The sequence below is a fragment of the Scyliorhinus torazame genome, chromosome 22 (genome assembly GCF_047496885.1).
Source record: "Scyliorhinus torazame isolate Kashiwa2021f chromosome 22, sScyTor2.1, whole genome shotgun sequence".
Taxonomy (NCBI): Eukaryota; Metazoa; Chordata; class Chondrichthyes; order Carcharhiniformes; family Scyliorhinidae; genus Scyliorhinus; species Scyliorhinus torazame.
In genome coordinates, this window is record NC_092728.1 from 30,359,030 (window position 1) to 30,377,257 (window position 18,228).

Below are 18,228 nucleotides of genomic sequence, written 5' to 3' on the forward strand. Positions count from 1 at the left end.
GCGGAAGTGATTGCTGGGAGGTAAGTCTGTCCTTTAAAAACACTTACCTGGTCCCGTTTTCGGTCCCTCTTTTCTGTTTTTTAAAAATATTTTAGTATTTAAGGCGGGAACAGGAAGTTCGACTTCTGGGAAGACCCTCACCAATAAATTCTGGTGGAGAGGAAACCCGAGACACTACACGTGTAGTGTCTCCCACCCGCCCTCCTCCTCTAACCTAATAATAAAACCCATTGGTGTGAGGTAAGTACCATATTTTATTATTAACAATAAGAAGGTAAGTAAGTGATTTTTACTCATTTTTACTTCTGTACCTTTTTCAAATTGTGTGTGTGTGTCGGGGGGAAACTGAAGTGACATCACAGAAAAGCTGTGACCTGAGTGGCTGGTTGGGATTCTACACTAAATTTAAAAAAATTGAGCATTGGTAACTAATTAAACATAATTACTTAATTACAATTTAGAGGGATATCTAAGCCAGAGATCGGAGAGTACTATATTTAGCTTTCGCATTTTTATTAGAAATCTAGTGCTAGGAAACAGATAGTTAACAGTAACTTTGAAATTTAAAAAAAAATATTTAAAAAGAATTTTTTTTTAATTTTAATTGTAATTAATTGACGCAATGTCAGTTAGAGGGGTGCTGTGCTCTGACTGTGAGATGTGGCAGGTCCGGGAGGCTTCCAGCGTCCCGGATGGCTTCATCTGCAGAAAGTGCACCCAACTGGAGCTCCTCACAGACCGCATGGTTCGGTTGGAGCAGCAATTGGATGCACTTAGGAGCATGCAGGTGGCGGAAAGCATCATAGGTGGCAGTTATGTAAATGTGGTCACACCCAAGGTGCAAACAGAGAAATGGGTGACCACCAGAAAGGGCAGGCAGTCAGTGCAGGAATCCCCTGTGGTTGTCCCCCTCTCGAACAGATATACCCCTTTGGATACTGTCGGGGGGGGATAGCCTATCAGGGGAAAATAGCAGCAGCCAGAGCAGTGGCACCACGGCTGGCTCTGATGTTCGGAAGGGAGGGTCAAAGCGCAGAAGAGTAATAGTAATAGGGGACTCTATAGTCAGGGGCACAGACAGGCGCTTCTGTGGACGTGAAAGAGACTCCAGGATGGTATGTTGCTTCCCTGGTGCCAGGGTCCAGGATGTCTCTGAACGGGTAGAGGGCATCCTGAAGGGGGAGGGCAAACAGGCAGAGGTCGTTGTACATATTGGTACTAACGACATAGGCAGGAAGGGGCATGAGGTCCTGCAGCAGGAGTTCAGGGAGCTAGGCAGAAAGTTAAAAGACAGGACCTCGAGGGTTGTAATCTCGGGATTACTCCCTGTGCCACGTGCCAGTGAGGCTAGAAATAGGAAGATAGAGCAGCTAAACACGTGGCTAAACAGCTGGTGTAGGAGGGAGGGTTTCCATTATCTGGACCACTGGGAGCTCTTCCGGGGCAGGTGTGACCTGTATAAGAAGGACGGGTTGCATCTAAACCGGAGAGGCATAAATATCCTGGCCGCGAGGTTTGCTAGTGTCACACGGGAGGGTTTAAACTAGTATGGCAGGGGGGCGGGCACGGGAGCAATAGGTCAGAAGGTGAGAGCATTGAGGGAGAACTAGGGAATAGGGACAGTGTGACTCTGAGGCAGAGCAGACAGGGAGAAGTTGCTGAACACAGCGGGTCTGGTGGCCTGAAGTGCATATGTTTTAATGCAAGAAGTATTACGGGTAAGGCAGATGAACTGAGAGCTTGGATTACTACTTGGAACAATGATGTTGTTGCCATTACAGAGACCTGGTTGAGGGACGGGCAGGATTGGCAGCTAAACGTTCCAGGATTTAGATGTTTCAGGCGGGATAGAGGGGGATGTAAAAGGGGAGGCGGAGGTGCGCTACTGGTTCGGGAGACTATCACAGCTGTACTGAGGGAGGACACCTCAGAGGGCAGTGAGGCTATATGGGTAGAGATCAGGAATAAGAAGGGTGCAGTCACAATGTTGGGGGTTTACTACAGGCCTCCCAACAGCCAGCGGGAGATAGAGGAGCAGATAGGTAGACAGATTTTGGAAAAGAGTAAAAACAACAGGGTTGTGGTGATGGGAGACTTCAACTTCCCCAATATTGACTGGGACTCACTTCGTGCCAGGGGCTTAGACGGGGCGGAGTTTGTAAGGAGCATCCAGGAGGGCTTCTTAAAACAATATGTAGACAGTCCAACTAGGGAAGGGGCGGTACTGGACCTGGTATTGGGGAATGAGCCCGGCCAGGTGGTAGACGTTTCAGTAGGGGAGCATTTCGGTAACAGTGACCACAATTCAGTAAGTTTTACAGTACTGGTGGACAAGGATAAGAGTGGTCCTAGGATGAATGTGCTAAATTGGGGGAAGGCTAATGATAACAATATTAGGCGGGAACTGAAGAACATAGATTGGGGGCGGATGTTTGAGGGCAAATCAACATCTGACATGTGGGAGGCTTTCAAGTGGCAGTTGAAAGGAATTCAGGACCGGCATGTTCCTGTGAGGAAGAAGGATAAATACGGCAATTTTCGGGAACCTTGGATGACGAGAGATATTGTAGGCCTCGTCAAAAAGAAAAAGGAGGCATTTGTCAGGGCTAAAAGGCTGGGAACAGACGAAGCCTGCGAGGAATATAAGGAAAGTAGGAAGGAAGTTAAGCAAGGAGTCAGGAGGGTGAGAAGGGGTCACGAAAAGTCATTGGCAAATAGGGTTAAGGAAAATCCCAAGGCTTTTTACACGTACATAAAAAGCAAGAGGGTAGCCAGGGAAAGGGTTGGCCCACTGAAGGATAGGCAAGGGAATCTATGTGTGGAGCCAGAGGAAATGGGCGAGGTACTAAATGAATACTTTGCATCAGTATTCACCAAAGAGAAGAAATTGGTAGATGTTGAGTCTGGAGAAGGGCCTGATGGGATCTACCCCAGAATACTGAAGGAGGCTGGAGAGGAAATTGCTGAGGCCTTGACAGAAATCTTTGGATCCTCGCTGTCTTCAGGGGATGTCCCGGAGGACTGGAGAATAGCCAATTTTGTTCCTCTGTTTAAGAAGGGTAGCAAGGATAATCCCGGGAACTACAGGCCGGTGAGCCTTACTTCAGTGGTAGGGAAATTACTGGAGAGAATTCTTCGAGACAGGATCTACTCCCATTTGGAAGCAAATGGACGTATTAGTGAGAGGCAGCACGGATTTGTGAAGGGGAGGTCGTGTCTCACTAACTTGATAGAGTTTTTCGAGGAGGTCACTAAGGTGATTGATGCAGGTAGGGCAGTGGATGTTGTCTATATGGACTTCAGTAAGGCCTTTGACAAGGTCCCTCATGGTAGACTAGTACAAAAGGTGAAGTCACACGGGATCAGGGGTGAGCTGGCAAGGTGGATACAGAACTGGCTAGGCCATAGAAGGCAGAGACTAGCAATGGAAGGATGCTTTTCTCATTGGAGGGCTGTGACCAGTGGTGTTCCACAGGGATCAGTGCTGGGACCTTTGCTCTTTGTAGTATATATAAATGATTTGGAGGAAAATGTAACTGGTCTGATTAGTAAGTTTGCAGACGACACAAAGGTTGGTGGAATTGCGGATAGCGATGAGGACTGTCGGAGGATACAGCAGGATTTAGATTGTTTGGAGACTTGGGCGGAGAGATGGCAGATCGAGTTTAATCCGGACAAATGTGAGGTAATGCATTTTGGAAGGTCTAATGCAGGTAGGGAATATACAGTGAATGGTAGAACCCTCAAGAGTATTGAAAGTCAAAGAGATCTAGGAGTACAGGTCCACAGGTCATTGAAAGGGGCAACACAGGTGGAGAAGGTAGTCAAGAAGGCATACGGCATGCTTGCCTTCATTGGCCGGGGCATTGAGTATAAGAATTGGCAAGTCATGTTGCAACTGTATAGAACCTTAGTTAGGCCACACTTGGAGTATAGTGTTCAATTCTGGTCGCCACACTACCAGAAGGATGTGGAGGCTTTAGAGAGGGTGCAGAAGAGAGTTACCAGAATGTTGCCTGGTATGGAGGGCATTAGCTATGAGGAGCGGTTGAATAAACTCGGTTTGTTCTCACTGCAACGAAGGAGGTTGAGGGGAGACCTGATAGAGGTATACAAAATTATGAGGGGCATAGACAGAGTGGATAGTCGGAGGCTTTTCCTTAGGGTAGAGGGATCAATTACTAGGGGGCATAGGTTTAAGGTGAGAGGGGTAAGGTTTAGAGTCGATGTATGAGGCAAGTTTTTTACGCAGAGGGTAGTGGGTGCCTGGAACTCGCTACCGGAGGAAGTGGTGGAAGCAGGGACGATAGTGACATTTAAGGGGCATCTTGACAAATACATGAATAGGATGGGAATAGAGGGATACGGACCCAGGAAGTGTAGAAGATTGTCGTTTAGTCGGGCAGCATGGTCGGCACGGGCTTGGAGGGCCGAAGGGCCTGTTCCTGTGCTGTACATTTCTTTGTTCTTTGTTCTAAGCGCGCGACACCGTGCTCCTCGGGATAAGCATACAACACCGTGCTCCCCGGGATAAGCGAGCAACACCGTGCTCCCCGGGATAAGCGCACGACAGTGCTCCCCGGGATAAGCGCGTGACACCGTGCTCCCTGGGATAAGAGCGCGACACCGTGCTCCCTGGGAAAGCGCGCGACACCGTGCTCCCCGGGATAAGCGCGCGACACCGTGCTCCCCGGGATAAGCGCGCGACATCGTGCTCCCCGGGATAAGCGCGCGACACCGTGCTCCCCGGGATAAGCGCGCGACACCGTGCTCCCCGGGATAAGCGCGCGACACCGTGCTCCCCGGGATAAGCGCGCGACCACGTGCTCCCCGGGATCAGCGCGCGACACCGTGCTCCCCGGGATAAGCGCGCGACACCGTGCTCCCCAGGATCAGCGCGCGACACCGTGCTCCCCGGGATAAGCGCGCGACACCGTGCTCCCCGGGATCAGCGCGCGACACCGTGCTCCCCGGGATAAGCGCGCGACACCGTGCTCCCCGGGATAAGCGCGCGACCACGTGCTCCCCGGGATCAGCGCGCGACACCGTGCTCCCCGGGATCAGCGCGCGACACTGTGCTCCCGGGATCAGCGCGCGACATCGTGCTCCCCGGGATAAGCGCGCGACACCGTGCTCCCCGGGATAAGCGCGCGACACCGTGCTCCCCGGGATAAGCGCGCGACCACGTGCTCCCCGGGATCAGCGCGCGACACCGTGCTCCCCGGGATCAGCGCGCGACACCGTGCTCCCGGGATCAGCGCGCGACACCGTGCTCCCTGGGATCAGCGCGCGACACCGTGCTCCCCGGGATCAGCGCGCGACACCGTGCTCCCCGGGATCAGCGCGCGACACCGTGCTCCCCGGGATCAGCGCGCGACACCGTGCTCCCCGGGATCAGCGCGCGACACCGTGCTCCCCGGGATAAGCGCACGACAGTGCTCCCCGGGATAAGCGCATGACACCGTGCTCCCCGGGATAAGAGCGCGACACCGTGCTCCCTGGGAAAGCGCGCGACACCGTGCTCCCCGGGATAAGCGCACGACACCGTGCTCCCCGGGATAAGCGCGCGACATCGTGCTCCCCGGGATAAGCGCGCGACACCGTGCTCCCCGGGATAAGCACACGACATCGTGCTCCCCGGGATCAGCGCGCGACACCGTGCTCCCGGGATCAGCGCGCGACACCGTGCTCCCCGGGATAAGCGCGCGACCACGTGCTCCCCGGGATCAGCGCGCGACACCGTGCTCCCCGGGATCAGCGCGCGACACCGTGCTCCCGGGATCAGCGCGCGACACCGTGCTCCCCGGGATAAGCGCGCGACACCGTGCTCCCCGGGATCAGCGCGCGACACCGTGCTCCCCGGGATCAGCGCGCGACACCGTGCTCCCCGGGATCAGCGCGCGACACCGTGCTCCCCGGGATCAGCGCGCGACACCGTGCTCCCTGGGATCAGCGCGCGACACCGTGCTCCCCGGGATCAGCGCGCGACACCGTGCTCCCCGGGATAAGCGCGCGACACCGTGCTCCCCGGGATAAGCGCGCGACAGTGCTCCCCGGGATAAGCGCGCGACACCGTGCTACCCGGGATAAGCGCGCGACACCGTGCTCCCCGGGATAAGCGCGCGACACCGTGCTCCCCGGGATAAGTGCGCGACACCGTGCTCCCCGCGATAAGCGCGCGACACCGTGCTCCCCGGGATAAGTGCGCGACACCGTGCTCCCCAGGATAAGCGCGCGACACCGTGCTCCCCGGGATAAGCGCGCGACACCGTGCTCCCCGGGATAAGTGCGCGACACCGTGCTCCCCGGGATAAGCGCGCAACACCGTGCTCCCCGGGATAAGCACACGACACCGTGCTCCCCGGGATAAGCACACGACACCGTGCTCCCCGGGATAAGCACGCGACACCGTGCTCCCCGGGATAAGCCCGCGACACCGTGCTCCCCGGGATAAGCCCGCGACACCGTGCTCCCCGGGATAAGCACGCGACACCGTGCTCCCCGGGATAAGCACGCGACACCGTGCTCCCCGGGATAAGCCCGCGACACCGTGCTCCCCGGGATAAGCACACGACACCGTGCTCCCCGGGATAAGCACGCGACACCGTGCTCCCCGGGATAAGCGCGCAACACCGTGCTCCCCGGGATAAGCACACGACACCGTGCTCCCCGGGATAAGCACACGACACCGTGCTCCCCGGGATAAGCGCGCGACACCGTGCTCCCCGGGATAAGCACACGACACCGTGCTCCCCGGGATAAGCACACGACACCGTGCTCCCCGGGATGAGCACACGACACCGTGCTCCCCGGGATAAGCACACGACACCGTGCTCCCTGGGATAAGCACACGACACCGTGCTCCCCGGGATAAGCGCGTGACACCGAGCTCCCCGGGAGAAGCACACGACACCGAGCTCCCCGGGAGAAGCACGCGACACCGTGCTCCCCGGGATAAGCGCGTGACACCGAGCTCCCCGGGAGAAGCACACGACACCGAGCTCCCCGGGAGAAGCACGCGACACCGTGCTCCCCAGGATAAGCGCGCGACACCGAGCTCCCCGGGATAAGCGCACGACACCGTGCTCCCCGGGATAAGCACACGACACCGAGCTCCCCGGGAGAAGCACGCGACACCGTGCTCCCCAGGATAAGCGCGCGACACCGAGCTCCCCGGGATAAGCGCACGACACCGTGCTCCCCGGGATAAGCAGACGACACCGGGGTCCCCGGATAAGTACGCGACACCGTGCTCCCCGGGATAAGCAGACGACACCGGGGTCACCGGATATGCGCGCGACACCAGGGTCCGGGCTAAAGCTCCCGTTTCTGGACAATCCCATGTGATTATTCAGTATGGGGGTTGAGGCCCAGTTCATGCCTGAATACTTGTGTTCCATATCTGCGAATCCACCGCCACCATCACCACGATCTCCCAATCCATGCACCTCTCTGATCTTCCATTCCCCCATCACCAAACCCCCACACAGATCCTCCGTCCTACACAGGCCTTCGGTGGGGCGCTGTGTTAATCTTTTCCGATTAACGATGACAGCCAAGGCCACAGCTGGTGCCAGCGCCTGGCCTGGCAGCGCCACCTACCTTAAACCCACCGCAAAGCCCGAGACACCCAAGACTCATGTGAGTAGCAACATGCTTCGATGCAAGGGAACAGATTGGCCAGGAGGACGGCATGCTCACCTGGGTGCATCGCAGGCTCCTGCAGCTCTCCAAACCTGCTACCTGGACCCTCTTCCCTGCCAGACCCCCGTTCCAAATTGATGAACGACTTGCTACGTGAGGGGTGCCTCAGCATGGAGGGCTCAAGGATTAAGTTGGCATCAGTGGGAAGAATTGGGGGCACAGGTGTTCCATAATAGTTTCCTGCAAAAGAGCAGAGAATATCAGTTACTCACAAAGAAACTGCATCCCACAGGTTAGATACAGAGTAAAGCTCCCTCTGTACTGTCCCCAAGAAACACTCCCAGGACAGGTACAGCATGGGGTTAGATACAGAGTAAAGCTCCCTCCACACTGTCCCCATCAAACACTTCCGGGACAGGTACAGCACGGGGTTAGATACAGAGTAAAGCTCCCTCGACACTGTCCCCATTAAACACTCCCAGGACAGGTACAGCACGGGGTTAGATACAGAGTAAAGCTCCCTCCACACTGTCCCCATCAAACACTCCCAGGATAGGTATAGCACGGGGTTAGAAACAGAATAAAGCTCCCTCTGCACTGTCCCCATCAAACACTCCCAGGGCAGGTACACCACAGGGTCAGATACAGAGTAAAGCTCCCTCTACACTGTCCCCATCAAACACTCCCAGGACAGGTACAGCACAGGGTTAGATACAGAGTAAAGCTCCCTCTGCACTGTCCCCATCAAACACTCCCAGGGCAGGTACACCACAGGGTCAGATACAGAGTAAAGCTCCCTCTACACGGTCCCCATGAAACACTCCCAGGACAGGTACAGCATGGGATTAGATACAGAGTAAAGCTCCCTCTACACTGTCCCCATCAAACACTCCCAGGACAGGTACAGCACGGGGTTAGATACAGAGTAAAGCTCCCTCTGCACTGTCCCCATCAAACACTCCCAGGACAGGTACAGCACGGGGTTAGATACAGAGTAAACTTCCCTCTACACTGTCCCCATCAAACACTCCCAGGACAGGTACAGCACGGGGTTAGATACAGAGTAAAGCTCCCTCTACACTGTCCCCATTAAACACTCCCAGGAAGGTACAGCACAGGGTTAGATACAGAGTAAAGCTCCGTCTACACTGTCCACGTCAAACTCTCCAGGACAGGCACAGCATTGGGGTTAGATACAGAGTAACGGTTATAGGGAAAGCGAGGGTTATAGGTATTGGAGGAGGTTATAGAGATAGGGAGGGCTGTAAGGGACTGGAGGTGGTTACAGAGATAGGGAGGGTTATAGGGGTTGAGGAGGTTACAGAGATAGGGAGGGTTGTAGGGGTTGAGCAGGTTACATAGATAGGGAGGGTTGTAGGGACTGGAGGAGGTTACAGAGGTCGGGCGGGCTGTATAAAAGCAAATTACTGCGGATGCTGGAATCAAAAAACCAAAAGAAAAAATGCTGGAAAATCTCAGCTGGTGTGGCAGCATCTCTTGGGAGAGAAAAGAGCTTGACGTTTCGAGTCTAGATGACCCTTTGTCAAAGGGCTGTAGGTGCTGGAGGAGGTTACGGGGATAGGTCACAATTCCGGGGGGGATAGGAACACAATGCCGGGGGGGGGTCACAATTTCAAAATGAGGGGCAAGCCACTGAGGACCAAGCGGAGATGGAGGAGGAGCGTCTTTACACAGGGGGTGAACCTTTAACATTATATACCCCAGGAGGCGGGGAAGCTCATTCATTTGTGCATGTTTAAAGCCGTGATCGATCGATTTATGATTGATAATACAGTAAAGGATCAGAGAACCACAGAAAATAGAAGCAGGAGGCCATTTGACATATCGTGCCTTCTCCGTCATTCACTATGATCATGGCTGATCATCAAGTTCAATACTCTGATCCCACCTTCCCCCCTATCCCATGATCCCTTTAGCCCCAAGAGCTAAATCTAATTCCTTCTTGAAATTACACGTTTTGGCCTCAACTACTTTCTGAGGTAGCGAATTCTACAGATTCACCACTCTCTGGGTGAAGACATTTCCCTCCTCCGGTAGCGAGTTCCAGGCACCCACTACCCTCTGCGTAAAAAACTTGCCTCGTACATCTACATCTGCTCTAAACCTTGCCCCTCTCACCTTAAACCTATGCCCCCTAGTAATTGACCCCTCTACCCCGGGGAAAAGCCTCTGACTATCCACTCTGTCTATGCCCCTCATAATTTTGTAGACCTCTATCAGGTCGCCCCTCAACCTCCTTCGTTCCAGTGAGAACAAACTGAGTTTATTCAACCGCTCCTCATAGCTAATGCCCTCCATACCAGGCAACATTCTGGTAAATCTCTTCTGCACACTCTCTAAAGCCTCCACATCCTTCTGGTAGTGTGGCGACCAGAATTGAACACTATACTCCAAGTGTGGCCTAACTAAGGTTCTATACAGCTGCAACATGACTTGCCAATTCTTATACTCAATGCCCTGGCCAATGAAGGCAAGCATGCCGTATGCCTTCTTGACTACCTTCTCCACCCTGTGTTGCCCCTTTCAGTGACCTGTGGATCTGTACTCCTAGATCTCTTTGACTTTCAATACTCTTGAGGGTTCTACCATTCACTGTATATTCCCTACCTGCATTAGACCTTGCAAAATGCATCACCTCACATTTGTCCGGATTAAACTCCATCTGCCATCTCTCCGCCCAAGTCTCCAAACAATCTAAATCCTGCTGTATCCTCTGACAGTCCTCATTGCTATCCGCAATTCCACCAACCTTTGCGTCATCTGTAAACTTACTAATCAGACCAGTTACATTTTCCTCCAAATCATTTATATATACTACAAAGAGCAAAGGTCCCAGCACTGATCCCTGTGGAACACCACTGGTCACAGCCCTCCAATTAGAAAAGCATCCTTCTATTGCTACTCTCTGCCTTCTATGACCGAGCCAGTTCTGTATCCACCTTGCCAGCTCACCCCTGATCCCATGTGACTTCACCTTTTGTACTAGTCTATCATGAGGGACCTTGTCAAAGGCCTTACTAAAGTCCATATAGACAACATCCACTGCCCTACCTGCATCAATCATCTTAGTGACCTCCTCGAAAAGGAGTTAGTGAGACACGACCTCCCCTTCAAGTTAGTGAGACACGACCTCCCCTTCACAAAACCATGCTGCCTCTCACTAATACGTCCATTTGCTTCCAAATGGGAGTAGATCCTGTCTCGAAGAATTCTCTCCAGTAATTTCCCTACCACTGAAGTAAGGCTCACCGGCCTGTAGTTCCCTGGATTATCCTTGCTACCCTTCTTAAACAGAGGACCAACATTGGCTATTCTCCAGTCCTCCGGGACATCACCTGAAGACAGTGAGGATCCAAAGATTTCTGTCAAGTCCTCAGCAATTTCCTCTCCAGCCTCTTTCAGTATTCTGGGGTAGATCCCATCAGGCCCTGGGGACTTATCTACCTTAATATTTTTTAAGACACCCAACACCTCGTCTTTTTGGATCTCAATGTGACCCAGGCTATCTACACACCCTTCTCCAGACTCAACGTCTACCAATTTCTTCTCTTTGGTGAATACTGATGCAAAGTATTCATTTAGTACCTCACCCATTTCCTCTGGCTCCACACATAGATTCCCTTGCCTATCCTTCAGTGGGCCAACCCTTTCCCTGGCTACCCTCTTGCTTTTTATGTACGTATAAAAAGCCTTGGGGTTTTCCTTAACCCTATTTGCCAATGACTTTTCGTGACCCCTCCAAGCCCTCCTGACTCCTTGCTTAAGTTCCTTCCTACTTTCCTTATATTCCACGCAGGCTTCGTCTGTTCCCAGCCTTTTAGCCCTGACAAATGCCTCCTTTTTCTTTTTGACGAGGCCTACAATATCTCTCGTTATCCAAGGTTCCCGAAAATTGCCGTATTTATCCTTCTTCCTCACAGGAATGTGCCGGTCCTGAATTCCTTTCAACTGACATTTGAAAGCCTCCCACATGTCAGATGTTGATTTGCCCTCAAACATCTGCCCCCAATCTATGTTCTTCAGTTCCCGCCTAATATTGTTATAATTAGCCTTCCCCCAATTTAGCACATTCATCCTAGGACCACTCTTATCCTTGTCCACCAGCACTTTAAAACTTACTGAATTGTGGTCACTGTTCCCGAAATGCTCCCCTACTGAAACATCTACCACCTGGCCGGGCTCATTCCCCAATACCAGGTCCAGTACCGCCCCTTCCCTAGTTTGACTGTCTACATATTGTTTTAAGAAGCCCTCTGGATGCTCCTTACAAACTCCGCCCCGTCTAAGCCCCTGGCACTAAGTGAGTCCCAGTCAATATTGGGGAAGTTGAAGTCTCCCATCACCACAACCCTGTCGTTTTTATTCTTTTACAAAATCTGTCTACCTATCTGCTCCTCTATTTCCCGCTGGCTGTTGGGAGGCCTGTAGTAAACCCCCAACATTGTGACTGCACCCTTCTTCTTCCTGATCTCTACCCATTTAGCCTCACTGCCCTCTGAGGTGTCCTCCCGCAGTACAGCTGTGATATTCTCCCTAACCAGTAGTGCAACTCCGCCACCCCTTTTACATCCCCCTCTATCCCGCCTGAAACATCTAAATCCTGGAACGTTTAGCTGCCAATCCTGCCCTTCCCTCAACCAGGTCTCTGTAATGGCAACAACATCATAGAGCTTGGATTAGTACTTGGAACTAAGTTCATCTGCCTTACCCGTAATACTTCTTGCATTAAAACATATGCACTTCAGGCCACCAGACCCACTGTGTTCAGCAACTTCTCCCGGTCTGCTCTGCCTCAGAGCCCCACTGTCCCTATTCCCTAGTTCTCCCTCAATGCTCTCACCTTCTGACCTACTGCTCCCGTGCCCACCCCCCTGCCATACTAGTTTAAACCCTCCCGTGTGACACTAGCAAACCTCGCGGCCAGGATATTTATGCCTCTCCAGTTTAGATGCACCCGTCCTTCTTATATAGGTCACACCTGCCCCGGAAGAGCTCCCAGTGGTCCTGATAACGGAAACCCTCCCTCCTACACCAGCTGTTTAGCCACGTGTTTAGCTGCTCTATCTTCCTATTTCTAGCCTCACTGGCACGTGGCACAGGGAGTAATCCCGAGATTACAACCCTAGAGGTCCTGTCTTTTAACTTTCTGCCTAGCTCCCTGAACTCCTGCTGCAGGACCTCATGCACCTTCCTGCCTATGTCGTTAGTACCAATATGTACAACAACCTCTGCCTGTTTGCCCTCCACCTTCAGGATGCCCTCTACCCGTTCGGAGACATCCTGGACCCTGCCACCAGGGAGGCAACATACCATCCTGGAGTCTCTTTCACGTCCACAGAAACGCCTATCTGTGACCCTGACTATAGAGTCCCATATTACTATTGCTCTTCTGCGCTTTGACCCTCCCTTCCGAACATCAGAGCCAGCCGTGGTGCCACTGCTCTGGCTGCTGCTATTTTCCCCTGATAGGCTATCCCCCCCGACAGTATCCAAAGGGGTATACCTGTTCGAGAGGGGGACAACCACAGGGGATTCCTGCACTGACTGCCTGCCCTTTCTGGTGGTCACCCATTTCTCTGTCTGCACCTTGGGTGTGACCACATTTCTGTAACTGCGATCTATGACGCTTTCCGCCACCTGCATGCTCCTAAGTGCATCCAATTGCTGCTCCAACCGAACCATGCGGTCTGTGAGGAGCTCCAGTTGGGTGCACTTTCTGCAGATGAAGCCATCCGGGACGCTGGAAGCCTCCCGGACCTTCCACATCTCACAGTCAGAGCACTGCACCCCTCTAACTGACATTGCGTCAATTAATTAAAATTCAAACTTTTTTTTAAAAAATTATATATTTTTTTATGTTTTTAAAGTTACTGTTAACTATCTGTTTCCTAGCACTAGATTTCTAATATAAATGCGAAAGCTAAATATAGTACTCTCCGATCTCTGGCTTAGATATCCCTCTAAATTATAATTAAGTAATTATGTTTAATTAGTTACCAATGCTTAATTTTTTTAATTTAGTGTAGATTCCCAACCAGCCACTCAGGTCACAGCTTTTCTGTGATGTCACTTCAGTTTCCCCCCGGCACACATTTTGAATAAGGTATAAAAGTAAAAATGAGTAAAAATCATTTATTTACCTTCTTGCCTTCTGAGTGTCTTAGATGTTCTCAGGTTCTCTCCCTGACAGAGACTGCTCTTCCTCCTCCCGAAACTAGGCCGCGATCTTTTTAAATCTCCACTCTGACTCGCAGCTCCTGCGCTTTTTAAATCTCCCGGCTCTCTCTCCTCCCGCGCTTTTTAAATCTCCCGGCTTTCTCTCCACTCGCGCTGTTTTCAATGTCCCGGCTTTCTCTCCTCCCGCGCTTTTTAAATGTCCCGCTCTCTCTCCACTCGCGCTGTTTTCAACGTCCCGGCTCACTCTCCACTCGCGCTGTTTTCAATGTCCCGGCTCACTCTCCACTCGCGCTGTTTTCAATGTCCCGGCTCTCTCTCCACTCGCGCTGTTTTCACTGTCCCGGCTCTCTCTCCACTCGCGCTGTTTTCAACGTCCCGGCTCACTCTCCACTCGCGCTCTTTTCAACGTCCCGGCTTTCTCTCCTCCCGCGCTTTTTAAATCTCCCGGCTTTCTCTCCACTCGCGCTGTTTTCAACGTCCCGGCTCACTCTCCACTCGCGCTGTTTTCAACGTCCCGGCTCACTCTCCACTCGCGCTGTTTTCAATGTCCCGGCTTTCTCTCCTCCCGCGCTTTTTAAATCTCCCGGCTTTCTCTCCACTCGCGCTGTTTTCAACGTCCCGGCTCACTCTCCACTCGCGCTGTTTTCAATCTCCCGGCTCTCTCTCCTCCCGCGCTGTTTTCAATGTCCCGGCTCTCTCTCCACTCGCGCTGTTTTCAATGTCCCGGCTTTCTCTCCTCCCGCGCTTTAAAAATCTCCCGCTCTCTCTCCACTCGCGCTGTTTTCAACGTCCCGGCTCACTCTCCACTCGCGCTGTTTTCAATCTCCCGGCTCTCTCTCCTCCCGCGCTGTTTTCAATGTCCCGGCTCTCTCTCCACTCGCGCTGTTTTCAATGTCCCGGCTTTCTCTCCTCCCGCGCTTTAAAAATCTCCCGCTCTCTCTCCACTCGCGCTGTTTTCAATGTCCCGGCTCACTCTCCACTCGCGCTGTTTTCAATGTCCCGGCTCTCTCTCCACTCGCGCTGTTTTCAATGTCCCGGCTCACTCTCCACTCGCGCTGTTTTCAATGTCCCGGCTCACTCTCCACTCGCGCTGTTTTCAATGTCCCGGCTCACTCTCCACTCGCGCTGTTTTCAATGTCCCGGCTCACTCTCCTCTCGCGCTGTTTTCAATGTCCCGGCTCACTCTCCACTCGCGCTGTTTTCAATGTCCCGGCTCTCTCTCCACTCGCGCTGTTTTCAATGTCCCGGCTCACTCTCCACTCACGCTGTTTTCAATGTCCCGGCTCACTCTCCACTCGCGCTGTTTTCAATGTCCCGGCTTTCTCTCCTCTCGCGCTGTTTTCAATGTCCCGGCTCACTCTCCACTCGCGCTGTTTTCAATGTCACGGCTCACTCTCCACTCGCGCTGTTTTCAATGTCCCGGCTCACTCTCCACTCGCGCTGTTTTCAATGTCCCGGCTCTCTCTCCACTCGCGCTGTTTTCAATGTCCCGGCTCACTCTCCACTCGCGCTGTTTTCAATGTCCCGGCTCACTCTCCACTCGCGCTGTTTTCAATGTCCCGGCTCACTCTCCACTCGCGCTGTTTTCAATGTCCCGGCTCACTCTCCACTCGCGCTGTTTTCAATGTCCCGGCTCACTCTCCACTCGCGCTGTTTTCAATGTCCCGGCTCACTCTCCACTCGCGCTGTTTTCAATGTCCCGGCTCACTCTCCTCTCGCGCTGTTTTCAATGTCCCGGCTCTCTCTCCACTCGCGCTGTTTTCAATGTCCCGGCTCACTCTCCACTCGCACTGTTTTCAATGTCCCGGCTCACTCTCCACTCGCGCTGTTTTCAATGTCCCGGCTCACTCTCCACTCGCGCTGTTTTCAATGTCCCGGCTCTCTCTCCACTCGCGCTGTTTTCAATGTCCCGGCTCTCTCTCCACTCGCGCTGTTTTCAACGTCCCGGCTCTCTCTCCACTCGCGCTGTTTTCAACGTCCCGGCTCACTCTCCACTCGCGCTGTTTTCAATGTCCCGGCTCACTCTCCACTCGCGCTGTTTTCAATGTCCCGGCTCACTCTCCACTCGCGCTGTTTTCAATGTCACGGCTCTCTCTCCACTCGCGCTGTTTTCACTGTCCCGGCTCACTCTCCACTCGCGCTGTTTTCAATGTCCCGGCTCTCTCTCCACTCGCGCTGTTTTCAATGTCCCGGCTGACTCTCCACTCGCGCTGTTTTCAATGTCCCGGCTCACTCTCCACTCGCGCTGTTTTCAATGTCCCGGCTCACTCTCCACTCGCGCTGTTTTCAATGTCCCGGCTCACTCTCCACTCACGCTGTTTTCAATGTCCCGGCTCTCTCTCCACTCGCGCTGTTTTCAATGTCCCGGCTCACTCTCCACTCGCGCTGTTTTCAATGTCCCGGCTCACTCTCCACTCGCGCTGTTTTCAATGTCCCGGCTCACTCTCCACTCGCGCTGTTTTCAATGTCCCGGCTCACTCTCCACTCGCGCTGTTTTCAATGTCCCGGCTCTCTCTCCACTCGCGCTGTTTTCAATGTCCCGGCTCACTCTCCACTCGCGCTGTTTTCAATGTCCCGGCTCACTCTCCACTCGCGCTGTTTTCAATGTCCTGGCTCACTCTCCACTCGCGCTGTTTTCAATGTCCCGGCTCACTCTCCACTTGCGCTGTTTTCAATGTCCCGGCTCACTCTCCACTCACGCTGTTTTCAATGTCCCGGCTCTCTCTCCTCCCGCGCTGTTTTCAATGTCCTGGCTCACTCTCCACTCGCGCTGTTTTCAATGTCCCGGCTCACTCTCCACTCGCGCTGTTTTCAATGTCCCGGCTCACTCTCCACTCGCGCTGTTTTCAATGTCCCGGCTCACTCTCCTCTCGCGCTGTTTTCAATGTCCCGGCTCTCTCTCCACTCGCGCTGTTTTCAATGTCCCGGCTCACTCTCCACTCGCGCTGTTTTCAATGTCCCGGCTCACTCTCCACTCGCGCTGTTTTCAATGTCCCGGCTCACTCTCCACTCGCGCTGTTTTCAATGTCCCGGCTCACTCTCCTCTCGCGCTGTTTTCAATGTCCCGGCTCTCTCTCCACTCGCGCTGTTTTCAATGTCCCGGCTCACTCTCCACTCGCACTGTTTTCAATGTCCCGGCTCACTCTCCACTCGCGCTGTTTTCAATGTCCCGGCTCACTCTCCACTCGCGCTGTTTTCAATGTCCCGGCTCTCTCTCCACTCGCGCTGTTTTCAATGTCCCGGCTCTCTCTCCACTCGCGCTGTTTTCAACGTCCCGGCTCTCTCTCCACTCGCGCTGTTTTCAACGTCCCGGCTCACTCTCCACTCGCGCTGTTTTCAATGTCCCGGCTCACTCTCCACTCGCGCTGTTTTCAATGTCCCGGCTCACTCTCCACTCGCGCTGTTTTCAATGTCACGGCTCTCTCTCCACTCGCGCTGTTTTCACTGTCCCGGCTCACTCTCCACTCGCGCTGTTTTCAATGTCCCGGCTCTCTCTCCACTCGCGCTGTTTTCAATGTCCCGGCTGACTCTCCACTCGCGCTGTTTTCAATGTCCCGGCTCACTCTCCACTCGCGCTGTTTTCAATGTCCCGGCTCACTCTCCACTCGCGCTGTTTTCAATGTCCCGGCTCACTCTCCACTCACGCTGTTTTCAATGTCCCGGCTCTCTCTCCACTCGCGCTGTTTTCAATGTCCCGGCTCACTCTCCACTCGCGCTGTTTTCAATGTCCCGGCTCACTCTCCACTCGCGCTGTTTTCAATGTCCCGGCTCACTCTCCACTCGCGCTGTTTTCAATGTCCCGGCTCACTCTCCACTCGCGCTGTTTTCAATGTCCCGGCTCTCTCTCCACTCGCGCTGTTTTCAATGTCCCGGCTCACTCTCCACTCGCGCTGTTTTCAATGTCCCGGCTCACTCTCCACTCGCGCTGTTTTCAATGTCCTGGCTCACTCTCCACTCGCGCTGTTTTCAATGTCCCGGCTCACTCTCCACTTGCGCTGTTTTCAATGTCCCGGCTCACTCTCCACTCACGCTGTTTTCAATGTCCCGGCTCTCTCTCCTCCCGCGCTGTTTTCAATGTCCTGGCTCACTCTCCACTCGCGCTGTTTTCAATGTCCCGGCTCACTCTCCACTCGCGCTGTTTTCAATGTCCCGGCTCACTCTCCACTCGCGCTGTTTTCAATGTCCCGGCTCACTCTCCTCTCGCGCTGTTTTCAATGTCCCGGCTCTCTCTCCACTCGCGCTGTTTTCAATGTCCCGGCTCACTCTCCACTCGCGCTGTTTTCAATGTCCCGGCTCACTCTCCACTCGCGCTGTTTTCAATGTCCCGGCTCACTCTCCACTCGCGCTGTTTTCAATGTCCCGGCTCTCTCTCCACTCGCGCTGTTT

The 18,228-nt window shown here is 53.6% G+C and overlaps 1 protein-coding gene across 1 annotated transcript in view; it reads right to left on the reverse strand.

Moving 5' to 3' along the window:
• LOC140399459 (membrane-associated guanylate kinase, WW and PDZ domain-containing protein 3-like) overlaps window positions 1-18,228 on the reverse strand; it is a 259,100-nt gene that overhangs the window by 187,458 nt on the left and 53,414 nt on the right. Inside the window, exon 5 of the mRNA XM_072489036.1 lies at window positions 7,702-7,884. Within this exon, the coding sequence (XP_072345137.1) occupies window positions 7,702-7,884 (183 nt within the window). The remainder of the gene's footprint in view (window positions 1-7,701; window positions 7,885-18,228) is intronic.